The 21,669-nt window shown below is 62.9% G+C and overlaps 1 protein-coding gene across 1 annotated transcript in view; it reads left to right on the forward strand.

Moving 5' to 3' along the window:
• The window catches only part of SND1 (staphylococcal nuclease and tudor domain containing 1), a 109,414-nt gene that overhangs the window by 22,625 nt on the left and 65,120 nt on the right, over window positions 1-21,669 (forward strand). Inside the window, exon 10 of the mRNA XM_033057970.2 lies at window positions 5,475-5,588. Within this exon, the coding sequence (XP_032913861.1) occupies window positions 5,475-5,588 (114 nt within the window). The remainder of the gene's footprint in view (window positions 1-5,474; window positions 5,589-21,669) is intronic.

Here is a 21,669-nt window from a genome sequence, read left to right on the forward strand (position 1 = left end):
TCGGTCCGTGCCGGTAACCCCGGGCTCGGTGCTGCCGGTAACCCCGGGCTCGGTGCTGCCGGTAACCCCGGGCTCGGTCCGTGCCGGTAACCCCGGGCTCGGTCCGTGCCGGTAACCCCGGGCTCGGTGCTGCCCGGTGGGCAGGGATGGATGGATGATGGATGGATGGATGGATGGATGAATGGATGGATGGACGGATGGATGGATGGATGGATGGCGCCGGAGCCGCCTCCGTGCTCGGCACAGCGGGGCTCGTTTGCAGCGGCAGAGCTGACGCAGGAGCTGCTGGAGGGGCTGCGAGGGGAGGGGGAGGAGGAGGAGGAGGAGGAGGAGGAGGAGGAAGATCCCAACCTGCCTTTGCACCGCTGATCAACCGCGGCAAATCGGCTCCGCTCATTTTGGCTGCGGCTGGCGGCACTGGGGGCGCGGGGCTGGGGCTGGGGGGAGCAGGGGGGGCTCGACCTGGACTGGGGGTTCTGTGCTCGGGAGGGGCTCGGAGAAGAGCAGAGCAGTGGAAATGTCAGCGGGGCTGGAGGCTCTCTCCCGAAATCCCTGCGTCAGCTGCTCCGGGAGCAGCGGGATTTGGGGCAGGCTGCGGAGCCGTGCTGGGCTGGGCTGGAGCCATCCATCCTCTGCAGGGGGGGCTGCGGCAGCTCCGGGCCCTCTCCTGGGGGGCTCCGGGCAGCCCCCGGGCCGGGTCCCACCTCTGCTGCCCCTCCGGCCGCGCTCCGGCTCCTCCGATCCCGGCTTTTATTGCCGGCAGCCGCGGTCGTGGCCAGCTCGGCTCGGTGGGAGTGCCAGCCCCTGCCAGAACCCCTCTGAGGGACATTTCTGGGATAGGGGGACATCGACCCCTCCCGTGTGCTGGGCTCTGGCTCCTCAAGTCCTGCCATCCTTGTTGGGGTGCAAGAGGTCACCCTGAGCTTGGGGATGCTCCCTGTGCATCCAGGGGGGGAAGGTGTCCCTGGACAGGGAGCTGGGACACGTCCCCACGGTCCCCAGGCATGGGGGTGCTTGTCCTCCCCACCATCCCTGAAGGTGGAATCCCAGCACCCCCAGTGTCACACCCCAGAGCTCCAGTGTCACATCCCAGCACCCCCAGTGTCACATCCCAGCACCCCCAGTGTCACATCCCAGCACCCCCAGTGTCACATCCCAGAGCTCCAGTGTCACATCCCAGCACCCCAGTGTCACATCCCAGCACCCCCAGTGTCACACCCCAGCACCCCAGTGTCACATCCCAGCACCCCAGTGTCACATCCCAGCACCCCCAGTGTCACATCCCAGTGTCACAGCCCAGAGCTCCAGTGTCACATCCCAGAGCTCCAGTGTCACACCCCAGAGCTCCAGTGTCACATCCCTGCACCCCAGTGTCACATCCCAGTGTCACATCCCAGAGCCCCCAGTGTCACATCCCAGTGTCACATCCCAGCACCCCCAGTGTCACATCCAGTACCCCCAGTGTCACATCCCAGTGTCACATCCCAGCACCCCCAGTGTCACATCCCAGTGTCACACCCCCAGTGTCACATCCAGTACCCCCAGTGTCACATCCCTGCACCCCAGTGTCACACCCCGGCACCCCCAATGTCACATCCCAGCACCCCCAATGTCACATCCAGTACCCCCAGTGTCACACCCCAGCACTCCCAGTGTCACATCCCAGTGTCACACCCCCAGTGTCACATCCCTGCACCCCAGTGTCACATCCCAGCCCCCCCAGGTCCCCGGGTCACTCTCCTGTGCCTGCTCTGTGTCTGTCCGTGGCTGTTCCCGTGGATTGGGATCAGCATTTGGGATCTGCTGCTCCTTTAGGGCACACCCAGGGTTTGTGGGGCTGGGTCCTGCTGCCAGACCCCCTCCCCAGGCAGGGTGGAATTCCCAATCCTCAGAGGAAGAGCTGCTTCCCTCCTCCTGCTCGTGGGGCTGGTCCTGGCTCTGGGTCTGTGCCAGCCCTGCCCAGCCCACCCAGACTGGGGGCTTTGTGTCCCGTACTGGTCCCAGCTCTCCCACCCTGTGTGCCCCCAGTACTGGGGACGTGCAAAGCCCAGGGTGGAAAATCTGAGGCTTTGTCAGCATCAGCTCTTGCAGCGAGGACAAAAATAAATCTGGGCAAGGGCTGCGAGCTGCATGCCCTGGGGCTGTGACCTGGGGTGGGGGTGGCCAGGGTGGCCTCACAGGGACATTCCCGGGCCACAGGGACATTCCCGGGCCGCCCTCCCTGCTCCCAGCCCGGGGACGTGGGAAGCAGCAGCCAGAGCGTGCTGGCTCTGCAAGAAACAGCTGCAGAGCTTTAAAAAATAATCCTTGCAATCCCGTTATCAAAGGGCCTCTTGCAGGCGGGAGAAGCCACAATAAATATTGGATAAGGGACGTGGATGCAGCAGGCTGGGAATGTGGGGGGAGAGAAATGCCCTGGCCCCGGGGCTGTGCTGAGTCTGTGGTGCTGTCACTGTGTCCCCCACCGTGTCACCCTGCTCTGTCCTGCCTGGGGCAGCATCCCCTGGGAGCCCTGGCTCCAGGTGCTGTGTCCTGCTGTGTCCCTTGTCCTGCTCTGTCCCTTGTCCTGCTGTGTCCCTTGTCCTGCTCTGTCCCTTGTCCTGCTGTGTCCTGTGTCCTCCTACATCCCATATCCCACTTCATCCCATGTCCCACTGCATCCCATGTCCTGCAGGGACCCTTTGCAGCAGGCTCAGAGCCCTACAGAGACCCCAGAGGTCCCTCTTGGCTGCTGCTGCCCCCCAAGCTCTGTCCAACCTGGGAGACACCATGTCCCTGCTCCGGGTGCTGTGTCCTGCTGCATGCCCTCTGTGTCCTACATCCATGTCCTGCTGCATCCCATTCTCTGCTCCATCCGTGTCCTGCTGCCTCCTGTGTCCTACATCCATGTCCTGCCACGTGTGTCCTGCTGCATCCCATATCCTGCTACATCCCATGTCCTGCTACATCCCATATCCTCCTGCATCCCGTATCCTCCTGCATCCCGTATCCTCCTGCATCCCGTATCCTCCTGCATCCTGAATCCTACATCCCATATCCTGCTACATCCCATGTCCTACATCCCATGTCCTGCATCCCATGTCGTGCTGCATCCTGTGTCTTGCTACATCCATATCCTTCTGCATCTCACGTCTTTCTGCATCCCATATCCTCCTGCATCCTGTATCCTACATCCCATATCCTACATCTCATGTCCTACTGCGTCCTGTATTCTGCCACATCCCATATCCTGCTCCATCCTGTGTCCTACATCCCATATTCTACTGCAACCCATGTCCTACTGCATCCATGTCCTTCTGCATCCCATATCCTGCTGCATCCCGTGTCCTGCTGCATCCTTTGTCTTGCATCCTGTATCCTACATCCCATATCCTGCTACATCCCATATCCTACATCCCATGTCCTGCTGCATCCCATGTTCTGCTGCATCCTGTATCCTGCTGCATCCTGTGTCTTGCATCCTGTATCCTACATCCCATATCCTACTACATCCCATGTCCTGCTGCATCCTATATTCTGCCAAATCCCATATCCTGCTACATCCCATGTCCTATATCCCATATCCGACATCCCTTTTCCTGCTACATCCCATATTCTGCTGCATCCCGTGTCCTGCTACATCCCATGTCCTGCTACATTCTGTATCCTACATCCCATATCCTACATCCCATGTCCTGCTGCATCCCATATCCTGCTACATCCCATATCCTGCTCCATCCTGTGTCCTACATCCCGTTTCCTGCTACATCCCATATCCTGCTGCATCCCATATTCTGCTATAACCCAAATCCTACTGTGTAAGCTTTTCATCCCATATCCTGCTGCATCCATGTCCTGCTGCATCCCATATCCTGCTACATCCCATATTCTGCTACAACCCTTATCCTACTGTGTAAGCTTTTCATCCCATATTCTGCTGCATCCCATGTCCTGCTGCATCCATGTCCTGCCGCCTCCCGTGTCCTGCCCCCCTCGCAGCGGCTCCTCCCGGCTCGGTGTCCCCGAGTTTCTCTGCCGGGAAGGGACGCTGGGTGCGGAGCCGTGTCCCCGCTGCTGTCCCCGCACGGAGCGGGGCCGGGAGCCGCCGGGGGAGCCCCGGAGCCGCTGCCGGCTGCTGCTGCTGCCAGGGAACAAATGAGATGTGACCGCGGCCCCGCGGCTCCGCGGCTGCCGGGGAAGCATGTGCTGGATGTGTAATGGAGCGCGGGATGCGCCCCCGCAGCTGACCCGCAGCGGGGCCTGGCTGCGGCTGCTCCGCTCCGCATCCCGCTCTTGCCGAGTCTCGGGCGGCAGGAAGGAGAGAGGCCGCTCCCTGCGAGCCCCTGCATGCCCTGGAGCGTGAGATTGGATTACTCCACTTGGCAGGCGCTGGGCTTTGGGCTGCTCCTGCCGAGGACGAGTCCGGGAGCGGGGAGCGGGGCCGCGCTGGGACATGCCGGGGGCTCTGCTGTGCCCTGGCCATGCTCGGTGTCCGCTCGGGGGCTCTGCTGTGCCCTGGCCATCCTCGGTGTCCGCTCGGATCTGAGCTCCCGAACGCTGCTCTGCCCCCAGCCCTGCGAGCTGCAAGGGGGATGTGATGGGTGGGGGGATCACCTCCCGCTCCCTGCGTGTTCTGGGATCATCGTGGATGAGCTGCAGTGGGAGCCTTGGGACTGGGGGGACTGGGTTGTGCTGGGAGCAGGCAGGGGAAGGTCCCCGTGGTGGGAACAGCCAGGGGATCCTCTCAGCCAGGCTGGAGAACTGGGAATGTTAAACCCACAGTGTGGGATCCTCCTGCCCCTCTGCCTGGAGCCAGGCTGGGATTGCTGGGAGTGCCCAGCCTGGACAGGAACAGGATCCAGGGAGAGCTCAGAGCCCTGCCAGGGCCTGCAGGGGCTCCAGGAGAGCCGAGAGGGACTGGGGACAAGGATGGAGGGACAGCACACAGGGAATGGCTCCCAGTGCCACAGGGCAGGGCTGGCTGGGATCCTGGGCAGCAATTCCTGCCTGGGCTGCAATTGCCAGAGCAGCTGTGGCTGCCCCTGGATCCCTGGCAGTGGCCAAGGCCAGGCTGGGCACTGGGGCTGGGAGCAGCTGGGCCACTGGGAGGGGTCCCTGCCATGCCAGGGGGGCACTGGGGGGATTTTGGGGTCCCTTCCCACCCAACCCACCCCAGGATTCCCTGAATCCATGAGCTGTCCTTGCTCCCTCCTCCCCGAGCACCCTCCCTTGTCCAGTGGTGCTCCTGCCCCTCTGGAGTGGAGCCCAGGACACGCAGGGCTGGCAGTGTCACAGTGCCCCGTGTCACCATCCCAGGAGCCACATTCCCTGGGGACCCCCGGGATGGGCTCACGGTGCTGGGCATGGGAGTCAGGGCGGCAGAGCCGGTGGCACCTGGCCCTGGGTGTGCCCGGGTGTGCCCGGGTGTGCCCGGGTGTGCCCAGGTGTGCCCAGGTGCCCGCTGTCCCCACGCTCAGCTCTCTCTCTGTCCCCAGGTGATGCAGGTGCTCAACGCCGACGCCATCGTGGTGAAACTCAACTCCGGGGACTACAAAACCATTCACCTGTCCAGCATCCGGCCACCGCGGCTCGAGGGGGACAGCGCCCAGGTGACAGCGCGGGGCGGGACAGGGAGGGGACAGCGCCGGGGAGGGGACAGCGCCGCGGGACAGAGAGGGGACAGCGCCGGGGGACAGGGAAGGGACAACGCCGGGGACAGGGAGGGGACAGCGCCGGGGAGGGGACAGCGCCTGGGGACAGGGAGGGGACAGCGCCGGGGGACAGGGAGGGGACAGCGCCGGGGAGGGGACAGTGCCGGGGGACAGGGAGGGGACGGGGCACAGGACGGGGACAGCACCTGGGGATAGGGAGGGGACAGGGCACAGGGAGGGGACAACGCCGGGGATGGGGACAGTGCCGGGGGACAGGGAGGGGACAGCGCCTGGGGACACTGCGGGGACAGGGCACAGGGCGGGGACAGCGCCGGAGAGGGGACAGCGCCTGGGGACAGGGAGGGGACAGCGCCGGGGAGGGGACAGCGCCGGAGGACAGGGAGGGGACAGCGCCGGGGCACAGGGAGGGGACAGCGCCGGGGGACAGGGAGGGGACAGCGCCTGGGGACAGGGAGGGGCCGGGCAGGGGCCAGGATCAGCCCCCTCCCGTGGGGCTGCTGCTCTCTCTGGGCTGGCCAAGCCCCCTCTCCCTTCCCGTGGGTGCCGTGGCTGGGCAGGGCTGGAGCGTGCGCTGGTGTCCTGCCTCAGTTTCCCCTCTGCTCCGTGCCTGCGGGATGTCCCTTAGGGATCTGCTGTCCCTGAGCCTCGGGAGGCTGCAGAGCTGCTGGGGGCGATTCCAAGAGCAGGAATCCTCTGCTTTTCCTCCCCCGGGCTGTGGCTGGGCTGTGGGAGCTGTCCCTGTGTCCTCCGGCTCCGGGGCACCGGGGCTGGCTCGTGACCGGCGGTGACAGCAGCCGAGGGGACATTGGGAAGCGTTTGGAAAGGGCTGCATTGTTCCTGCACAGTTTGGTCCCTGCTCTCTGTGTTTGAGGCCGGCGCTGCTGGGGCCGGATCCGGGCGCGTGGTGGGGACATGAAAGAGCCGGGATGAGCCGGGGATGGGCACGAGGAGCCCTTGGCCCTGCTCAGAGCTCGGAGCTGTGCTGGGAGTGGGGTGGGGGATCGGTCCCTGTGTCACACAGAGTGTCCCTGACCCTGCTCAGAGCTGTGCTGGGGATGGGGATGAGGGATCAGTCCCTGTGTCACACACAGAGTGTCCCTGACCCTGCTCAGAGCTCAGAGCTGTGCTGGGGATGGGATGAGGGATTGATCCCTGTGTCACACACAGAGTGTCCCTGACCCTGCTCAGAGCTCGATGCTGTACCAGGAGCTGGGATAAAGGATTGGTTCCTGTGTCACAGAGTCTCCTCCATCCCCTCACAGCTCCAGAGCTGCTCCAGGGCTGGGATGAGGGATTGATCCCTGTGTCACACACAGAGTGTCCCTGACCCTGCTCAGAGCTGTGCTGGGGATGGGATGAGGGATCGGTCCCTGTGTCACACAGAGTGTCCCTGACCCTGCTCAGAGCTGTGCTGGGGATGGGGATGAGGGATCAGTCCCTGTGTCACACAGAGTGTCCCTGACCCTGCTCAGAGCTGTGCTGGGGATGGGATGAGGGATTGATCCCTGTGTCACACACAGAGTGTCCCTGACCCTGCTCAGAGCTGTGCTGGGGATTGGGATGAGGGATCAGTCCCTGTGTCACACACAGAGTGTCCCTGACCCTGCTCCCAGCTTTGGAGCTGTTCCAGAAGCTGAAGCCGGGCTGAGGGGTTGATCCCTGTGTCAGAGTCTCCATGGCACTCAGAGTTCTGGAGCTGCTTCAGGACTGGGATGAGGGATTGATCCCTGTGTCACACACAGAGTGTCCCTGACCCTGCTCAGAGCTCCAGAACTGTTCAGGAGTTGGGATGAGGGATCAGTCCCTGTGTCACACAGAGTGTCCCTGACCCTGCTCAGAGCTCGGAGCTGTGCTGGGGATGGGATGAGGGATCAGTCCCTGTGTCACACAGAGTGTCCCTGACCCTGCTCAGAGCTCAGAGCTGTGCTGGGGGTGAGATGAGGGATCAGTCCCTGTGTCACACAGAGTGTCCCTGACCCTGCTCAGAGCTCGGAGCTGTGCTGGGTGTGGGATGAGGGATCAGTCCCTGTGTCACACTTGGAGCATCCCTGACCCTGCTCAGAGCTCAGAACTGCTCAGGAATTGGGATGGAGGATCAGTCCCTGTGTCACACAGAGTGTCCCTGACCCTGCTCAGAGCTGTGCTGGGGATGGGGTGAGGGATTGGTCCCTGTGTCACACAGAGTGTCCCTGACCCTGCTCAGAGCTGTGCTAAGGATTGGGATGAGGGATCGGTCCCTGTGTCACACAGAGTGTCCCTGACCCCGCTGAGAGCTCAGAGCTGTGCTGGGGATTGGGATAAGGGATCAGTCCCTGTGTCACACTTGGAACATCCCTGACCCTGCTCAGAGCTCAGAACTGCTCAGGAATTGGGATGGGGGATCAGTCCCTGGATCACACAGTGTCCCTGACCCTGCTCCCAGCTTTGGAGCTGTTCCAGAAGCTGAAGCTGGGCTGAGGGGTTGATCCCTGTTTCAGAGTCTCCATGGCACTCAGAGTTCTGGAGCTGCTCCAGGGGCTGGGATGAGGGATTGATCCCTGTGTCACAGAGTCTCCTCCATCCCCTCACAGCTCCAGAGCTGTTCCAGAAGCTGAAGCCAGGCTGAGGGATTGATCCCCGTGTCAGAGTCTCCATGGCACTCCGGAGCTGCTCCAGGGGCTGGGCTGTGGCTCCCACTGCTGTGTCCCTTCCTGGGGCTGTGGCTGCAGGAGCACTTTGTGTCTGGGTGATCCCAGTCCAGCAGGGCTCCTCAGGGCAGGGATTTATCCCCGTGCTGCTCTTTCCCTCCGTCTCTGCGTTCCCCCGTGGCTGATGCGCTCGGAGCTGCGGGATCACAGAACTCCCAGACCCTGGGAGCCTTGCTCCTGGCACATCCCTCCTCCTCCTCCTCCTCCTCACGGTGGGGCTGAGCCAGGATTGCTCCCAGCCCACCTTTTCCAGGCTGTTTTCCATCCTGGAGCCCCGGGGCCGGCCTGGCCGTGCTCCCGAGGTGACCCCGCGTTGCTGTGGGAACGGGAATTTGGGAATTCCTGCCGCCCTGGATGTGCCTTGCTCTGGGCACACGGAATTGTGGAGAACTTCCCGGGGCGTTCTCCTCCCGCTGCTGCTCTGGTGTGGGCTCAGGGGGCTCAGGGGGCTCAGGGGGTCAGGGGGGAGCAGCAGGAGCAGCAGGAGCAGCAGGAGCAGCAGGAGCAGCAGGATCTCCTCCGGAGCGGCCGCAGTCTCCAAGGAGACTGCAGAAAGGCAGCGGCCTCCCCGCCGTGCCACCGGATGGATCCGCTGGAAAATCCTGCTGGAAAATCCTGCTGGAAAATCCTGCTGGAAAATCCTGCTGGAAAATCCTGTGCTGGAAAATCTCCTTGGGTTTGGCGCTGTGGGACCAGAATGTGGGCAGGGCTCGGCTCCCCAAAAATCTTGGGGGCTCCTCAATGGGTCTGGGGTGTCCTGGGCAACCCTGGCACCCCCAGTGTCACATCCCAGTGTCACATCCCAGTGTCACATCCCAGAGCTCCAGTGTCATATCCCAGAGCTCCAGTGTCACATCCCAGTGTCACATCCCAATGTCATATTCCAGTGTCACATCCCAGTGTCACATCCCAGCACCTCCGGTGTCATATTCCAGTGTCATATCCCAGCACTCCAGTGTCACATCCCAGCACCCCCAGTGTCACATCCCAGTGTCACATCCCAGTGTCACATCCCAGAGCTCCAGTGTCACACCCCAGCACCCCCAGTGTCACATCCCAGCACCCCAGTGTCACACCCCAGTGTCACATCCCAGCACTCCCAGTGTCACATCCCAGACTGGGAACTTTGTGTCCTGTCCTGGTCCCAGTTCTGCTCTGCCAGGATCTCCCCAAGGGCCCCCTGGCCTGGGATGTTCCCTAAATCCCAATTATTTCTCCCTGGGTTTCATCCTTCCGTGGCTCCGGCGTGTTTCCGTCCCTGGCGCTGTCATTAATTACCTGGCTGTGCAATTAAGGATGGGTTTGCCCCTCCCTTTCCACAGCAGCAACTGAAATTATGGAAAACACATCCAAGAATTCCACAAGGGACCGATCCCACCCTTGTGGGGGCCCAGGTGGGGCTGGGGCTCTGGGAATGTGCACAGAGCTGTTTGTGGATCAGATATCAGCATGGACTTCTCTCCATGGGCACGTCCTGGAATGTGCCAGGATGTGCAGAATGTTCATGGAATGTTTGTAACATCTGAGCATCGATGGAAAATCCACCAGTGGAGGGGTTTGGGCTCCAGGGAGCAGGGACAGGAGGAGAGGGAATGGCCCCAGGGTGGGCAGAGCAGGGATTTCCCCATGGAAAGGGGGCTCAGGGGTTGGAATTGCCCAGGCAGGGGTGGATCCCCAGCCCTGGAGGTGCCCAGGGAATTCCTGGAGGTGGCACTGAGGGCTCTGGGCTGGGCACAAGGTGGGGATCAGGCACAGCTGGGACTCGGTGACCTTTCCCAGGCTCAGCGATCCCGGGATTCTCTAATCCATAAAATTCTAGGAGCACACCTACCTTTATTTAATATAAAATACCAAACTCCCAAAATGCAATTCAGGGCTGATTCCAGGCTCTCCTGGAAGGTTTTTCCCCCCAGTTCCCCTCTGTGGGCCCTTGGCAGCCTGTCAGCCCCTCTGGAGCAGGATAACCCCCGGGACATCGCGGCTCCGAGGGATTCCCATCCCAGCCCATCCCGCCCTGCCGAGCGCTAATCGCTCCCACGGGAGGAGATGGGAAGTGACAGACGGAGAGGGGAGCGTGATGGAATCCTGCAGCCTTTCATCTGCAGCCTTTTCATCTCCCTGTGCCGCTGCAGGGAGGGATGGGGATGGAGCTCCGGGGGCTGCGCTGTGGGAACAGCTGGGAAACCTCACTGGGTGGTTGGAGTCTCCATCAGGGTGGCTGGGAACTCACTGGGATGGCTGGAACCTCACTGGGATGGCTGGGACCTCACTGGGATAGCTGGGACCTCACTGGGATAGCTGGAAACTCACTGGGATGGCTGGAAAACCTCACTGGGATGGCTGGGAACTCACTGGGATGGCTGGAAAACTTCACTGGAATAGTGGGAAACTCACTAGAATGGCTGGAAACTCACTGGGATGGCTGGGAACTCACTGGGATGGCTGGAAAACTTCACTGGAATAGCGGGAAACTCTTAGTGCAGTGGCTGGAAACTCACTGGGATGACTGGAAACTCACTGGAATGGCTCGAACCTCACTGGGATGGCTGGAAAACCTCACTAGGATGGCTGGAAACTCTTACTGGGGTGTGGCCCCCATTTGGGGCTGGGAATCTGGGATGCTCCAATCCCTGGGATGCTCCAGGTGCCTGTGGATGCAGGGGAGCTGTTCCAAGGTGCAGCCTCAGCCCCTGAGCCCCGTGCTGGGATTTGGGATCCATCCCTGCTGCAGGTGGATCCCTGCTCCCTGGAGCAGAGTGCTGGGATCTGGGATCCATCCCTGCTGCAGATGGATCCCTGCTCCCTGGAGCAGTGTGCTGGGATCTGGGATCCATCCCTGCTGCAGAGGGATCCCTGCTCCCTGGAGCAGTGTGCTGGGATCTGGGATCCATCCCTGCTGCAGGTGGATCCCTGCTCCCTGGAGCAGAGTGCTGGGATCTGGGATCCATCCCTACTGCAAATGGATCCATCCTCCCTGGAGCAGTGTGCTGGGATCTGGGATCCATCCCTGCTGCAGAGGGATCCATCCTCCCTGGAGCAGTGTGCTGGGATCTGGGATCCATCCCTGCTGCAGATGGATCCATCCTCCCTGGAGCAGTGTGCTGGGATCTGGGATCCATCCCTGCTGCAGATGGATCCATCCTCCCTGGAGCAGAGTGCTGGGATCTGGGATCCATCCAGGGGCAGATGGATCCATCCTCCCTGGAGCAGTGTGCTGGGATCTGGGATCCATCCCTGCTGCAGGTGGATCCCTGCTCCCTGGAGCAGTGTGCTGGGATCTGGGATCCATCCCTGCTGCAGAGGGATCCATCCTCCCTGGAGCAGAGTGCTGGGATCTGGGATCCATCCCTGCTGCAGAGGGATCCATCCTCCCTGGAGCAGAGTGCTGGGATCTGGGATCCATCCCTGCTGCAGATGGATCCCTGCTCCCTGGAGCAGAGTGCTGGGATCTGGGATCCATCCCTGCTGCAGATGGATCCATCCTCCCTGGAGCAGTGTGCTGGGATCTGGGATCCATCCCTGCTGCAGATGGATCCATCCTCCCTGGAGCAGTGTGCTGGGATCTGGGATCCATCCCTGCTGCAGATGGATCCCTGCTCCCTGGAGCAGAGTGCTGGGATCTGGGATCCATCCCTGCTGCAGATGGATCCCTGCTCCCTGGAGCAGAGTGCTGGGATCTGGGATCCATCCAAGGGGTGGAAGGAGGAATCAGTTCCCAGGCAGAGCGAGGGGTCCCAGCCCTGCTGGATCCTCGTGGAGCCTCCCTGGCTGTGGGTGCCTCTGTTCCCAGAGTTTGGGGTGTTTGCATTCCCTGTTCCAGCCCGTTCCCTGGGACAGCCACGCCCCGGGCCCCGCCGGCCGCTCCGGCGGAATTTTCTGGATTGCGGCAGTTGCAGCACAAATCTGCTCCAATCCCCAATTTATCTAAATTGATCTCTTAATTGGGAGTTCTCTGGAGGAGGGGGAGTGGAACACACGGATCCTGATTCAACGGGAAGAGCAGGGAACAAGCAGCCTGCCGGGGGTGGGCTGGGACTGGGGGAGCTGGAACTGGGGCAGTGGCCTGGCTGGAGCAGGGGGAGGCTCCGAGGTTTGGGAGCTTTGGGGAGCTTTTGGGAGCTTTTGGGAGCGCTGGAAATGGGATCAGGAGCGGAGATATCCCAGAGATATCCCGGCTCCTTTCCCAGCTGCTCACCTGCAGGCTGGCACTGGAGGTGTGGGATTTCTCCAGGGATTGTTGGAACGACCCTGGGACACTTCCAGACGTCTTTTCAGGGATGCAAAGCTGGTTTTCCATGGATGCTGGCCCATTCCCATCCCTCTGCCCCACAGCAGTGCTGGGCAGGGATCCCGGGCCCCTCTGGCCAGGATTTGGGATGGGGATCCTGGTGCTCTGCCTGCTCTGGCCCCTGGAGCCTCCCAGAGCTGCCCCCACCCCGGCAGGGAAAAGCTGGCAGCGCAGGAAAGCTGGAAATGGCTTCAGAAAGAGGGAGAACAGATGGATTTGGGCTCGGGTGTTTTTTTTCCCAGCTCTCAGAGGAGCTGCCTGCAGGTTCCTTGGCTTTCTGCTGCGATTCCAAAGGCAGGGAGCTGCTGGATCACCCAGGCCCTTACAACCAGGATCCAATTCCCAGCTGGAATTGGGACACTGGATCTGGGGTACCCCTCCCCAGAGGTGCCAGGGATGGGCTCCTGGGATTTTCTGTGCCAGGAATGTTGTGGCTGCTCCGTGTCCCCCGTTCCTTGGGAGGGACGGTGGCTGTGTCCCCTCTCATCCTGCCACATTCCAGCAGATTTCAGGGAGTGCTTTACCCAAACCCGTCCAAGCTGCTGCTTCCTCTGCTGCTTTCCCCCATCCCTCGCTGGCTCCTGGGATATTTCTGAGGGTTGGAAGGGCTCTGTACCTGCCTGGAGCTGTGCCAGCCCCGCCGAGGCAGCGAGGGCAGGGAGTGACCTTGGGGCCAAGGGCAGCCTGGCCCCCGCAGCTCCGCTTTTGAGGCTGTTCCAGTTTGGATTTACAACCCTGCGGGAGAACTGGGAGAGGAGCTGGGGAAGGATGCTCCCTTTTTAGCAATCCCAGCTGCTCCATCCCTGGAAAAGAGCTCCTGGGTACCCTTGGAGAGCCCAGGGCCGCGTGTGCCCGGTGGGTGCCGCTCGACAGATGGTCTGCAGGTGTCTGCCGGGAGCTTTTCCAGGGAGCAGCCAGCTGGATTTTGGGAAGAGGGCGGCTGCACGGCTTGGCAGCGCCTTGCAGGGAGCTGGGAACGTTGCTGGGCCCTGCAGAGGCTGCGCTGGCACCCTCGGGAGCGCGGGCGATGGCACAGCGCTGCCAGGCGAGCGCGGCGAGGAGGGGCTGGCACCGGCGGCGTTTTCCAGGCGGGAATGGCTCGGTGGGCTCTGCCAAAATCCCTGCGGGGATGGGGGCGCCGGGGCTGCGATTGCCGAGGTTGTGGCTGCTCCTGGACCCCTGGCAGTGGCCAAGGCCAGGCTGGACACTGGGGCAGTGGGAGGGGTCCCTGCCATGGCAGGGTGGCATTGGAGGGTCCCCAAGGTCCCTTCTATCCCAAACCATTCCATGAATAACGAGCCTGGATGAACCGGGCAATCCCCAACTCGGCTGAACCCCACCGTGTCCCCCTCCCCTTGTTGTCCTTGTCCCCGCCTTGCTGTCCTTGTCCCCGCGGTGCCCTGGGGACCGTGCCGGGGCCGGTCCCGGGTGCGGGGTTGGATCCGAGCCGTGCCGGGGCCGTTCCCGGGTGCGGGGTTGGATCCGAGCCGTGCCGGGGCCGTTCCCGGGTGCGGGGTTGGATCCGAGCCGTGCCGGGGCCGTTCCCGGGTGCGGGGTTGGATCCGAGCCGTGCCGGGGCCGGTCCCGGGTGCGGGGTTGGATCCGAGCCGTGCCGGGGCCGGTCCCGGGTGCGGGGTTGGATCCGAGCCGTGCCGGGGCCGTTCCCGGGTGCGGGGTTGGATCCGAGCCGTGCCGGGGCCGTTCCCGGGTGCGGGGTTGGATCCGAGCCGTGCCGGGGCCGTTCCCGGGTGCGGGGTCGGATCCGAGCCGTGCCGGGGATGTTCCCGGGTGCGGGGTTGGATCCGAGCCGTGCCGGGGCCGTTCCCGGGTGCGGGGCTGGATCCGAGCCGTGCCGGGGCCGTTCCCGGGTGCGGGGTTGGATCCGAGCCGTGCCGGGGCCGTTCCCGGGTGCGGGGTTGGATCCGAGCCGTGCCGGAGCCGTTCCCGGGTGCGGGGTTGGATCCGAGCCGTGCCGGGGCCGTTCCCGGGTGCGGGGTTGGATCCGAGCCGTGCCGGGGCCGTTCCCGGGTGCGGGGCTGGATCCGAGCCGTGCCGGGGCCGTTCCCGGGTGCGGGGATGGATCCGAGCCGTACCGGGGCCCCCGGGAGCGCCGAGCAGGTCGCGGCTGCGACTCGTGGTTTGTACTACACAAATTGCTCCGCACTCAACGAGCATGAAAGATTAACGAGGAACAAAGCCATGAACTCATCCGGGCCTGCTTCCCGCTAAATTACAGCTACAGGGATCACGGCAGCTCATCCACGGATGGTGTAACCGAGCTGATTTGGCGGCGTTGGAGCTGCCCGGGCTGCGAGCGCTCCGCACGCGACTTTAATGCATTCTAAATATTGGCAGAGCCCGGAGAGGAGGCGCGGGGGCACCGGAGTTCCCGGATCAATATTTAATGGGAGCTGCAGTCGCTTCCAGGGAGGAGAGGAGTGCAGTCAGCATGTTCTGGGAACCTGGAATGTGCCCTGCGGGCAGCAAGGGAAAAGTGACTCGGGAAAAGTGATTCGCTTGCATCTGCGGCTGCCAGAGTCGTTCCTGCCTGGAAGAGCAGCGCCTCGGTGTTTAATCAGCGCGGGGTGTTAAATCCTGGCTGGGGGGATGCAGGGGATGGCCCCGCTGTGTCCCCGCAGCGTTTTCCGTGTCCGAGCCGGCTCCGGGTGCCAGGTACAGGGCCCGGGCTGCCTGCGAGCTGGCACGGCCGGTTCCTGTGTGGATTCCAGCTGCTGGCATGGCAGGAGATCGCTCACGGCTCAGAGAGCAGCGGCTGGGCAGCGGAGCGGGAGCAGACTGCAGCCCCGAGCGCTGGAGCGGCAGCAGGAGCCGGGCTGGTGCTGGAGCATCCCCGCAGCCGGCCGGCAAGCTGGGCAGGAGCTTGCCAGCAATTACGGAGCAGCTTTTGCATGAGGCAGCAGCTCCGGGAGGCCCCGGGGCCGCGCTGCTCCGAGCAGGCTGGGCTCAGCCCATCTGCTGTGCCAAGCCCCGGATCTGCCGCGTGGCAGAGCCGTCCCCGGAGAGCCCAGATCCTTCCCTGCCGCTCCCCGCCAAGCGCCGCCGCTCCTCTGGTGTAATTCCTGCCTGGTGTTGTGACACCGATGCTCGGAGGGAGATGCAGGCACCTGCCAGCTCGCATTGCCGGGGATGCTGCTCCGGAGCTTCGGTCCGTGCCAGCCCCGGCTGTTTGTGGCTCTGCTGGAGCAGCGTGAAAACGCTGCTGGGAGAGCGGGGCTGTGACCTTCCCAGCTCCTCGGGAGCTGCTGGAATTCCTCAGCGCATGGAAAATTGCGCTGAATTGGAGCAGAGCCTCGGTGCTGGCACAGAGCTGAGCTCTGCAATTAATGCTCCGGCCCTTGCGCCTCGGGAATCGATGGCTGGCGCGGCGAGGGATGAGTCTGCGCGCTGGCCCCGTGCCCAGTGCCCAGCTCAGGAGCCTCTGCTGCGTGTGGGGAGCGGGCACGGCGCGGATCCTGCCCGGGACAGAGCTGGGACAGGGCCGGGACAGAGCCGGGACAGAGCTGGGACAGAGCTGGGACAGAGCTGGGACAGAGCCGGGACAGAGCTGGGACAGAGCCGGGACAGAGCTGGGACAGAGCCGGGACCGAGCTGGGACTGAGCTGGGACAGGGCTGGGACAGAGCCGGGACTGAGCTGGGACAGAGCCGGGACTGAGCTGGGACAGAGCTGGGACACAGCTGGGACAGAGCTGGGACTGAGCTGGGACAGGGCTGGGACAGGGCTGGGACAGAGCTGGGACAGAGCTGGGACTGAGCTGGGACAGAGCTGGGACAGAGCTGGGACTGAGCTGGGACAGAGCTGGGACAGAGCTGGGACAGAGCTGGGACAGAGCCGGGACTGAGCTGGGACAGAGCTGGGACAGGGCTGGGACACAGCTGGGACAGAGCTGGGACAGAACCGGGACAGGGCTGGGACAGAGCTGGGACAGGGCTGGGACAGGGCTGGGACTGAGCTGGGACTGAGCTGGGACAGAGCTGGGACAGAGCTGGGACAGGGCTGGGACAGAGCTGGGACAGAGCCGGGACAGAGCTGGGACAGAGCTGGGACTGAGCTGGGACAGAGCTGGGACAGGGCTGGGACAGAGCTGGGACAGAGCTGGGACTGAGCTGGGACAGAGCTGGGACAGAGCTGGGACTGAGCTGGGACAGAGCTGGGACAGAGCTGGGACAGAGCTGGGACAGAGCCGGGACTGAGCTGGGACAGAGCTGGGACAGGGCTGGGACACAGCTGGGACAGAGCTGGGACTGAGCTGGGACTGAGCTGGGACAGAGCTGGGACTGAGCTGGGACAGAGCTGGGACTGAACTGGGACAGAGCTGGGCCACACGGGTCCATCGCCTGGGGACAGGGAGGGGACAGGGGCAGCTCCGTCTGCACAGGACAGGACAGGGAGGCTCCGGCCCCAAGGCCTGGCCCAGGCTCACATCCCAGCACCAACCCCGGCTCAGGGCTCACAGGGGGTCCCAGCCGGGCCAGGGTCTGTGTTTATCCTGGGACATCCATCCCTGTTTATCCCAGGACACCCATCCCTGTTTATCCTGGGACACCCATCCCTGTTTATCCTGGGACACCCATCCCTGTTTATCCCAGGACATCCATCCCTGTTTATCCCGGGACATCCATCCCTGTTTATCCCAGGACATCCATCCCTGTTTATCCCAGGACACCCATCCCTGTTTATCCTGGGACACCCATCCCTGTTTATCCCAGGACATCCATCCCTGTTTATCCTGGGACACCCATCCCTGTTTATCCTGGGACATCAATCCCTGTTTATCCTGGGACATCCATCCCTGTTTATCCCAGGACATCCATCCCTGTTTATCCCAGGACATCCATCTCTGTTTATCCCAGGACATCCATCCCTGTTTATCCTGGGACACCCATCCCTGTTTATCCTGGGACACCCATCCCTGTTTATCCCAGGACATCCATCCCTGTTTATCCCAGGACATCCATCCCTGTTTATCCTGGGACACCCATCCCTGTTTATCCTGGGACATCCATCCCTGTTTATCCCAGGACACCCATCCCTGTTTATCCTGGGACATCCATCCCTGTTTATCCCAGGATACCCATCTCTGTTTATCCCAGGACATCCATCCCTGTTTATCCTGGGACACCCATCCCTGTTTATCCCGGGACATCCATCCCTGTTTATCCTGGGACATCCATCCTTCTGCTCAGGGTTTTGGAGCCTCCCCTGGCCCAGCAGCACTCGGGGTTTGGAGCTGTGGGAGCAGGGGGAGCACTGAACACCCCCATTCTGGGGAGGGGGAACACTGAACACCCCCATTGCTGTGGGAACACCCCCATTCTGGGGAGGGGGGACACTGAACACCCCCATTCTGGGGAGGGGGGAGCACTGAACACCCCCATTCTGGGGAGGGGGGAGCACTGAACACCCCCATTCCGGGGTGCACCCCCACTGCTGCGCCTCTGCCGCGCCGCTCCCCCCCGTCGGGAATCATGAATATTCCCCCTCCATTAGCACCATGAATATTCCCCCTCCATTAGCACCATGAATATTCCCCCTCCATTGGCACGGCTGGGTTTGGTGCCAGACGTTTGGAGCCGTGAGGGATGGATGGGATGGGATGGGGGGGGGATGGATTGGGAGCGTTCCTCGCTGGCTCCTGCGCCCCCAGCCCCCTCCCCCAGCTCGAGTCGCTGCACTCTGGTGGCCCCGGCCGTCCCTGGGGACACGGGAGCGCCTCAGAACCTTCCAGAACTCCTGCAAAGCCACGGGGACCTTTGGGAAGGAATTCCCCAGGAGGAGCTGCCCTGGCTCTGCAGGGCTTGGTGGTGAGGGGCTGGGCCCCTCCTGGCACAGGGGTGGCACGGCCTGGCACGGCCCCAGTGTCACCGTGGGTGTGCTGGAATGACCTGGGCTGAGACAGGGACTGGGACTGGGCTGTGGATGCTGGCTGTGCCATGGGTATGGATCCATCCTGGCTGTGACATGGATCCTGGCTGTGCCATGGATTACAGTGGATAACAGATCCCTCCTGGCTGTGCCATGGATATGGATCCGTCCTGTTTGTGCCATGGATCCATCCTGGCTGTGCCATGGATCCTGGCTGTGCCATGGATATGGATCCATCCTGTTTGTGCCATGGATCCATCCTGGCTATGCCATGGGTCCTGGCTGTGCCATGGATATGGATCCCTCCTGGCTGTGCCGTGGATCCTGTTTGTGCCATGGATATGGATCCATCCTGGCTGTGCCATGGGTCCTGGCTGTGCCATGGATTACAGTGGATAATGGATCCCTCCTGTTTGTGCCATGGATAAAGGTGGATAACGGATCCCTCCTGGCTGTGCCATGGATCCTGTTTGTGCCATGGATCCTGTCTGTGCCATGGATTACAGTGGATAATGGATCCCTCCTGGCTGTGCCATGGATTACAGTGGATAACGGATCCCTCCTGGCTGTGCCATGGATTACAGTGGATAACAGATCCCTCCTGTTTGTGCCATGGATCCTGGCTGTACCATGGATTACAGTGGATAACGGATCCCTCCTGTCTGTGTCATGGATTACAGTGGATAACGGATCCCTCCTGGCTGTGCCATGGATCCCTCCTGCCTGTGCCATGGATTACAGTGGATAACAGATTCCTCCTGTCTGTGCCATGGATTACAGTGGATAACGGATCCCTCCTGGCTGTGCCCTGGATTACAGTGGATAACAGATCCCTCCTGGCTGTGCCATGGATCCTGGCTGTGCCATGGATTACAGTGGATAACGCATCCCTCCTGCCTTTCCCCGGACCCGCCGCCCAGCGCAGCCCTGGGGTTGGTGAGGGGCTCTCGGGGTGTGCTGTGAGCAGGGCAGAGGGGCAGTGCTAGTGACAGTGACAGTGACAGCTCAGCGTGTCCCCTGTCCCAGGCCCCGCGGGGGGGTGCAGCTCCATCCTCCAAAACTCTCCTCTCTCTCCCAGCCCCGCTGTCCTACTTTTCTGCAGCTGCTTTTGCTCCTTCCCTCCGTCACGTGCGGGTGGGCTCGGAGCGCTCCAGTGCAGCTCCGGCTTCAGGCTGGGCTCTGAGCTGCTCCCCCACTGCAGCGCTGCCCTGCCCTGCCCTGCCCTGCTCTGATCCTCTGGGGGTCTCTGCTCCCCTATCCCTGCCCTACCCTGCTCCCCCATCCCATCTCTACTCCCCCATTCCATTCCTGCCCATCCCATCCCATCCCATCCCTGACCATCCCTGCCCATCCCTGCTCTGACCCTCTGGGGGTCCCTGCTCCCCCATCCCATCCCTGCCCCACCCCTCTGGGGGTCTCTGCTCCCCCGTTCCATCCCACTCCATCCCTGCCCTGCTCCCCCATCCCATCCCTGCCCTCCCCTCTGGGGGTCCCTGCTCCCCCATCCCATCCCTACCCCTCTGGGGTCCCTGCTCCCCTATTCCATCCCGTTCCATCCTGTTCAATCCCGCTCCATCCCGTTCCATCCCGTTCCATCCCGCTCCATCCCTGCCCGTCCCCGCTCGGTCCCACTGCATCCCGTTCCATCCCTGCCCTGCTCCCCCATCCCATCCCTACCCCTCCGGGGGTCCCTGCCTATCCCATCCCTGTCCTGCTCCTCTGGGGGTCTCTGCTCCCCCGCTCCATCCCGCTCCATCCCATCCCGCTCCATCCCGTTCCATCCCGTTCCATCCCGTTCCATCCCTCTCCATCCCGCTCCATCCCATCCCGCTCCATCCCATTCCATCACGTTCCATCCCGTTCCATCCCGTTCCATCCCATCCCATCCCATCCCGTTCCATCCCGCTCCATCCCGCTCCATCCCGCTCCATCCCGTTCCGTCCCGTTCCATCCCGCTCCATCCCACTCCATCCCGCTCCATCCCGTTCCATCCCGTTCCATCCCGCTCCATCCCGCTCCATCCCGCTCCATCCCGCTCCATCCCGCTCCATCCCGTTCCATCCCACTCCATCCCTTTCCATCCCGTTCCATCCCGCTCCATCCCTTTCCATCCCGTTCCATCCCGCTCCATCCCACTCCATCCCGTTCCATCCCGCTCCATCCCGTTCCATCCCGTTCCATCCCGTTCCATCCCGTTCCATCCCACTCCATCCCGTTCCATCCCATTCCATCCCGCTCCATCCCGCTCCATCCCGCTCCATCCCGCTCCATCCCGTTCCCTCCCGTTCCATCCCGCTCCATCCCGCTCCATCCCGCTCCATCCCGTTCCATCCTGCTCCATCCCGCTCCATCCCGTTCCATCCTGCTCCATCCCGTTCAATCCCGCTCCATCCCGTTCCATCCCGTCCCATCCCGTCCCATCCCATCCCATCCCGTCCCATCCCGTCCCATCCCGTCCCATCCCGTTCCATCCCGCTCCATCCCGCTCCATCCCCGCTCGCTCCCGCTGCCCCCGGGGCTGTGTGGGAGGATGCACCGCGATGCTCCCGCCGGGAGCAGGGACAGAAGGGGCCGGGGGTGAGTCCCCTCCCTCCCTCCCGCGCCACCCCAAATCCAGGGCAGGGAGGGCCTGCGGGGACAGCCCTGCTCAGCATCCCCCGGGGTGTGCGGTTATCCTCTGAAATCCGGGATAACGCACAGCGCGCGGCTCTCCCGAGCCCTGAAATGGCCGTGCCTGGCAGCAGCTGCGGCGCTGTCCCTGTCCCTGTCCCTGTCCCTGTCCCCGTCCCCTCGGTGACGGCTCGGGGAGGCACAGGCATGTCCTGGTGTCCCCGTGTCCCGCAGGCGGGCGCTGGGTCCGGCCCATCCCTGTTCCAGGAACGCTGACCCCGTTTTCCCTCTCCGCGGGAGCAGAGCTGCCAAAACGCCGCAGGATTCCGAAATCCAGCAAAGCCACATCCCTTTATCCTGCAAAGCCACATCCCCTGCTCCTGCAGAGCCACATCCCGAGCTGCTCCAGGGCCCAGCAGGATCCTGGGCACGGCTTTCCCTGCTGGAATTCCAGCTGGAAACCTTGGGAACTGGGAATGGGGCGGCTCTGCTGGGGGCTGGCAGGGATTGGGATGCACCCCCCAATTCCAGATATCCTATTTGGGATG

The sequence above is a fragment of the Catharus ustulatus genome, chromosome 4 (assembly GCF_009819885.2).
Source record: "Catharus ustulatus isolate bCatUst1 chromosome 4, bCatUst1.pri.v2, whole genome shotgun sequence".
Lineage (NCBI taxonomy): Eukaryota > Metazoa > Chordata > Aves > Passeriformes > Turdidae > Catharus > Catharus ustulatus.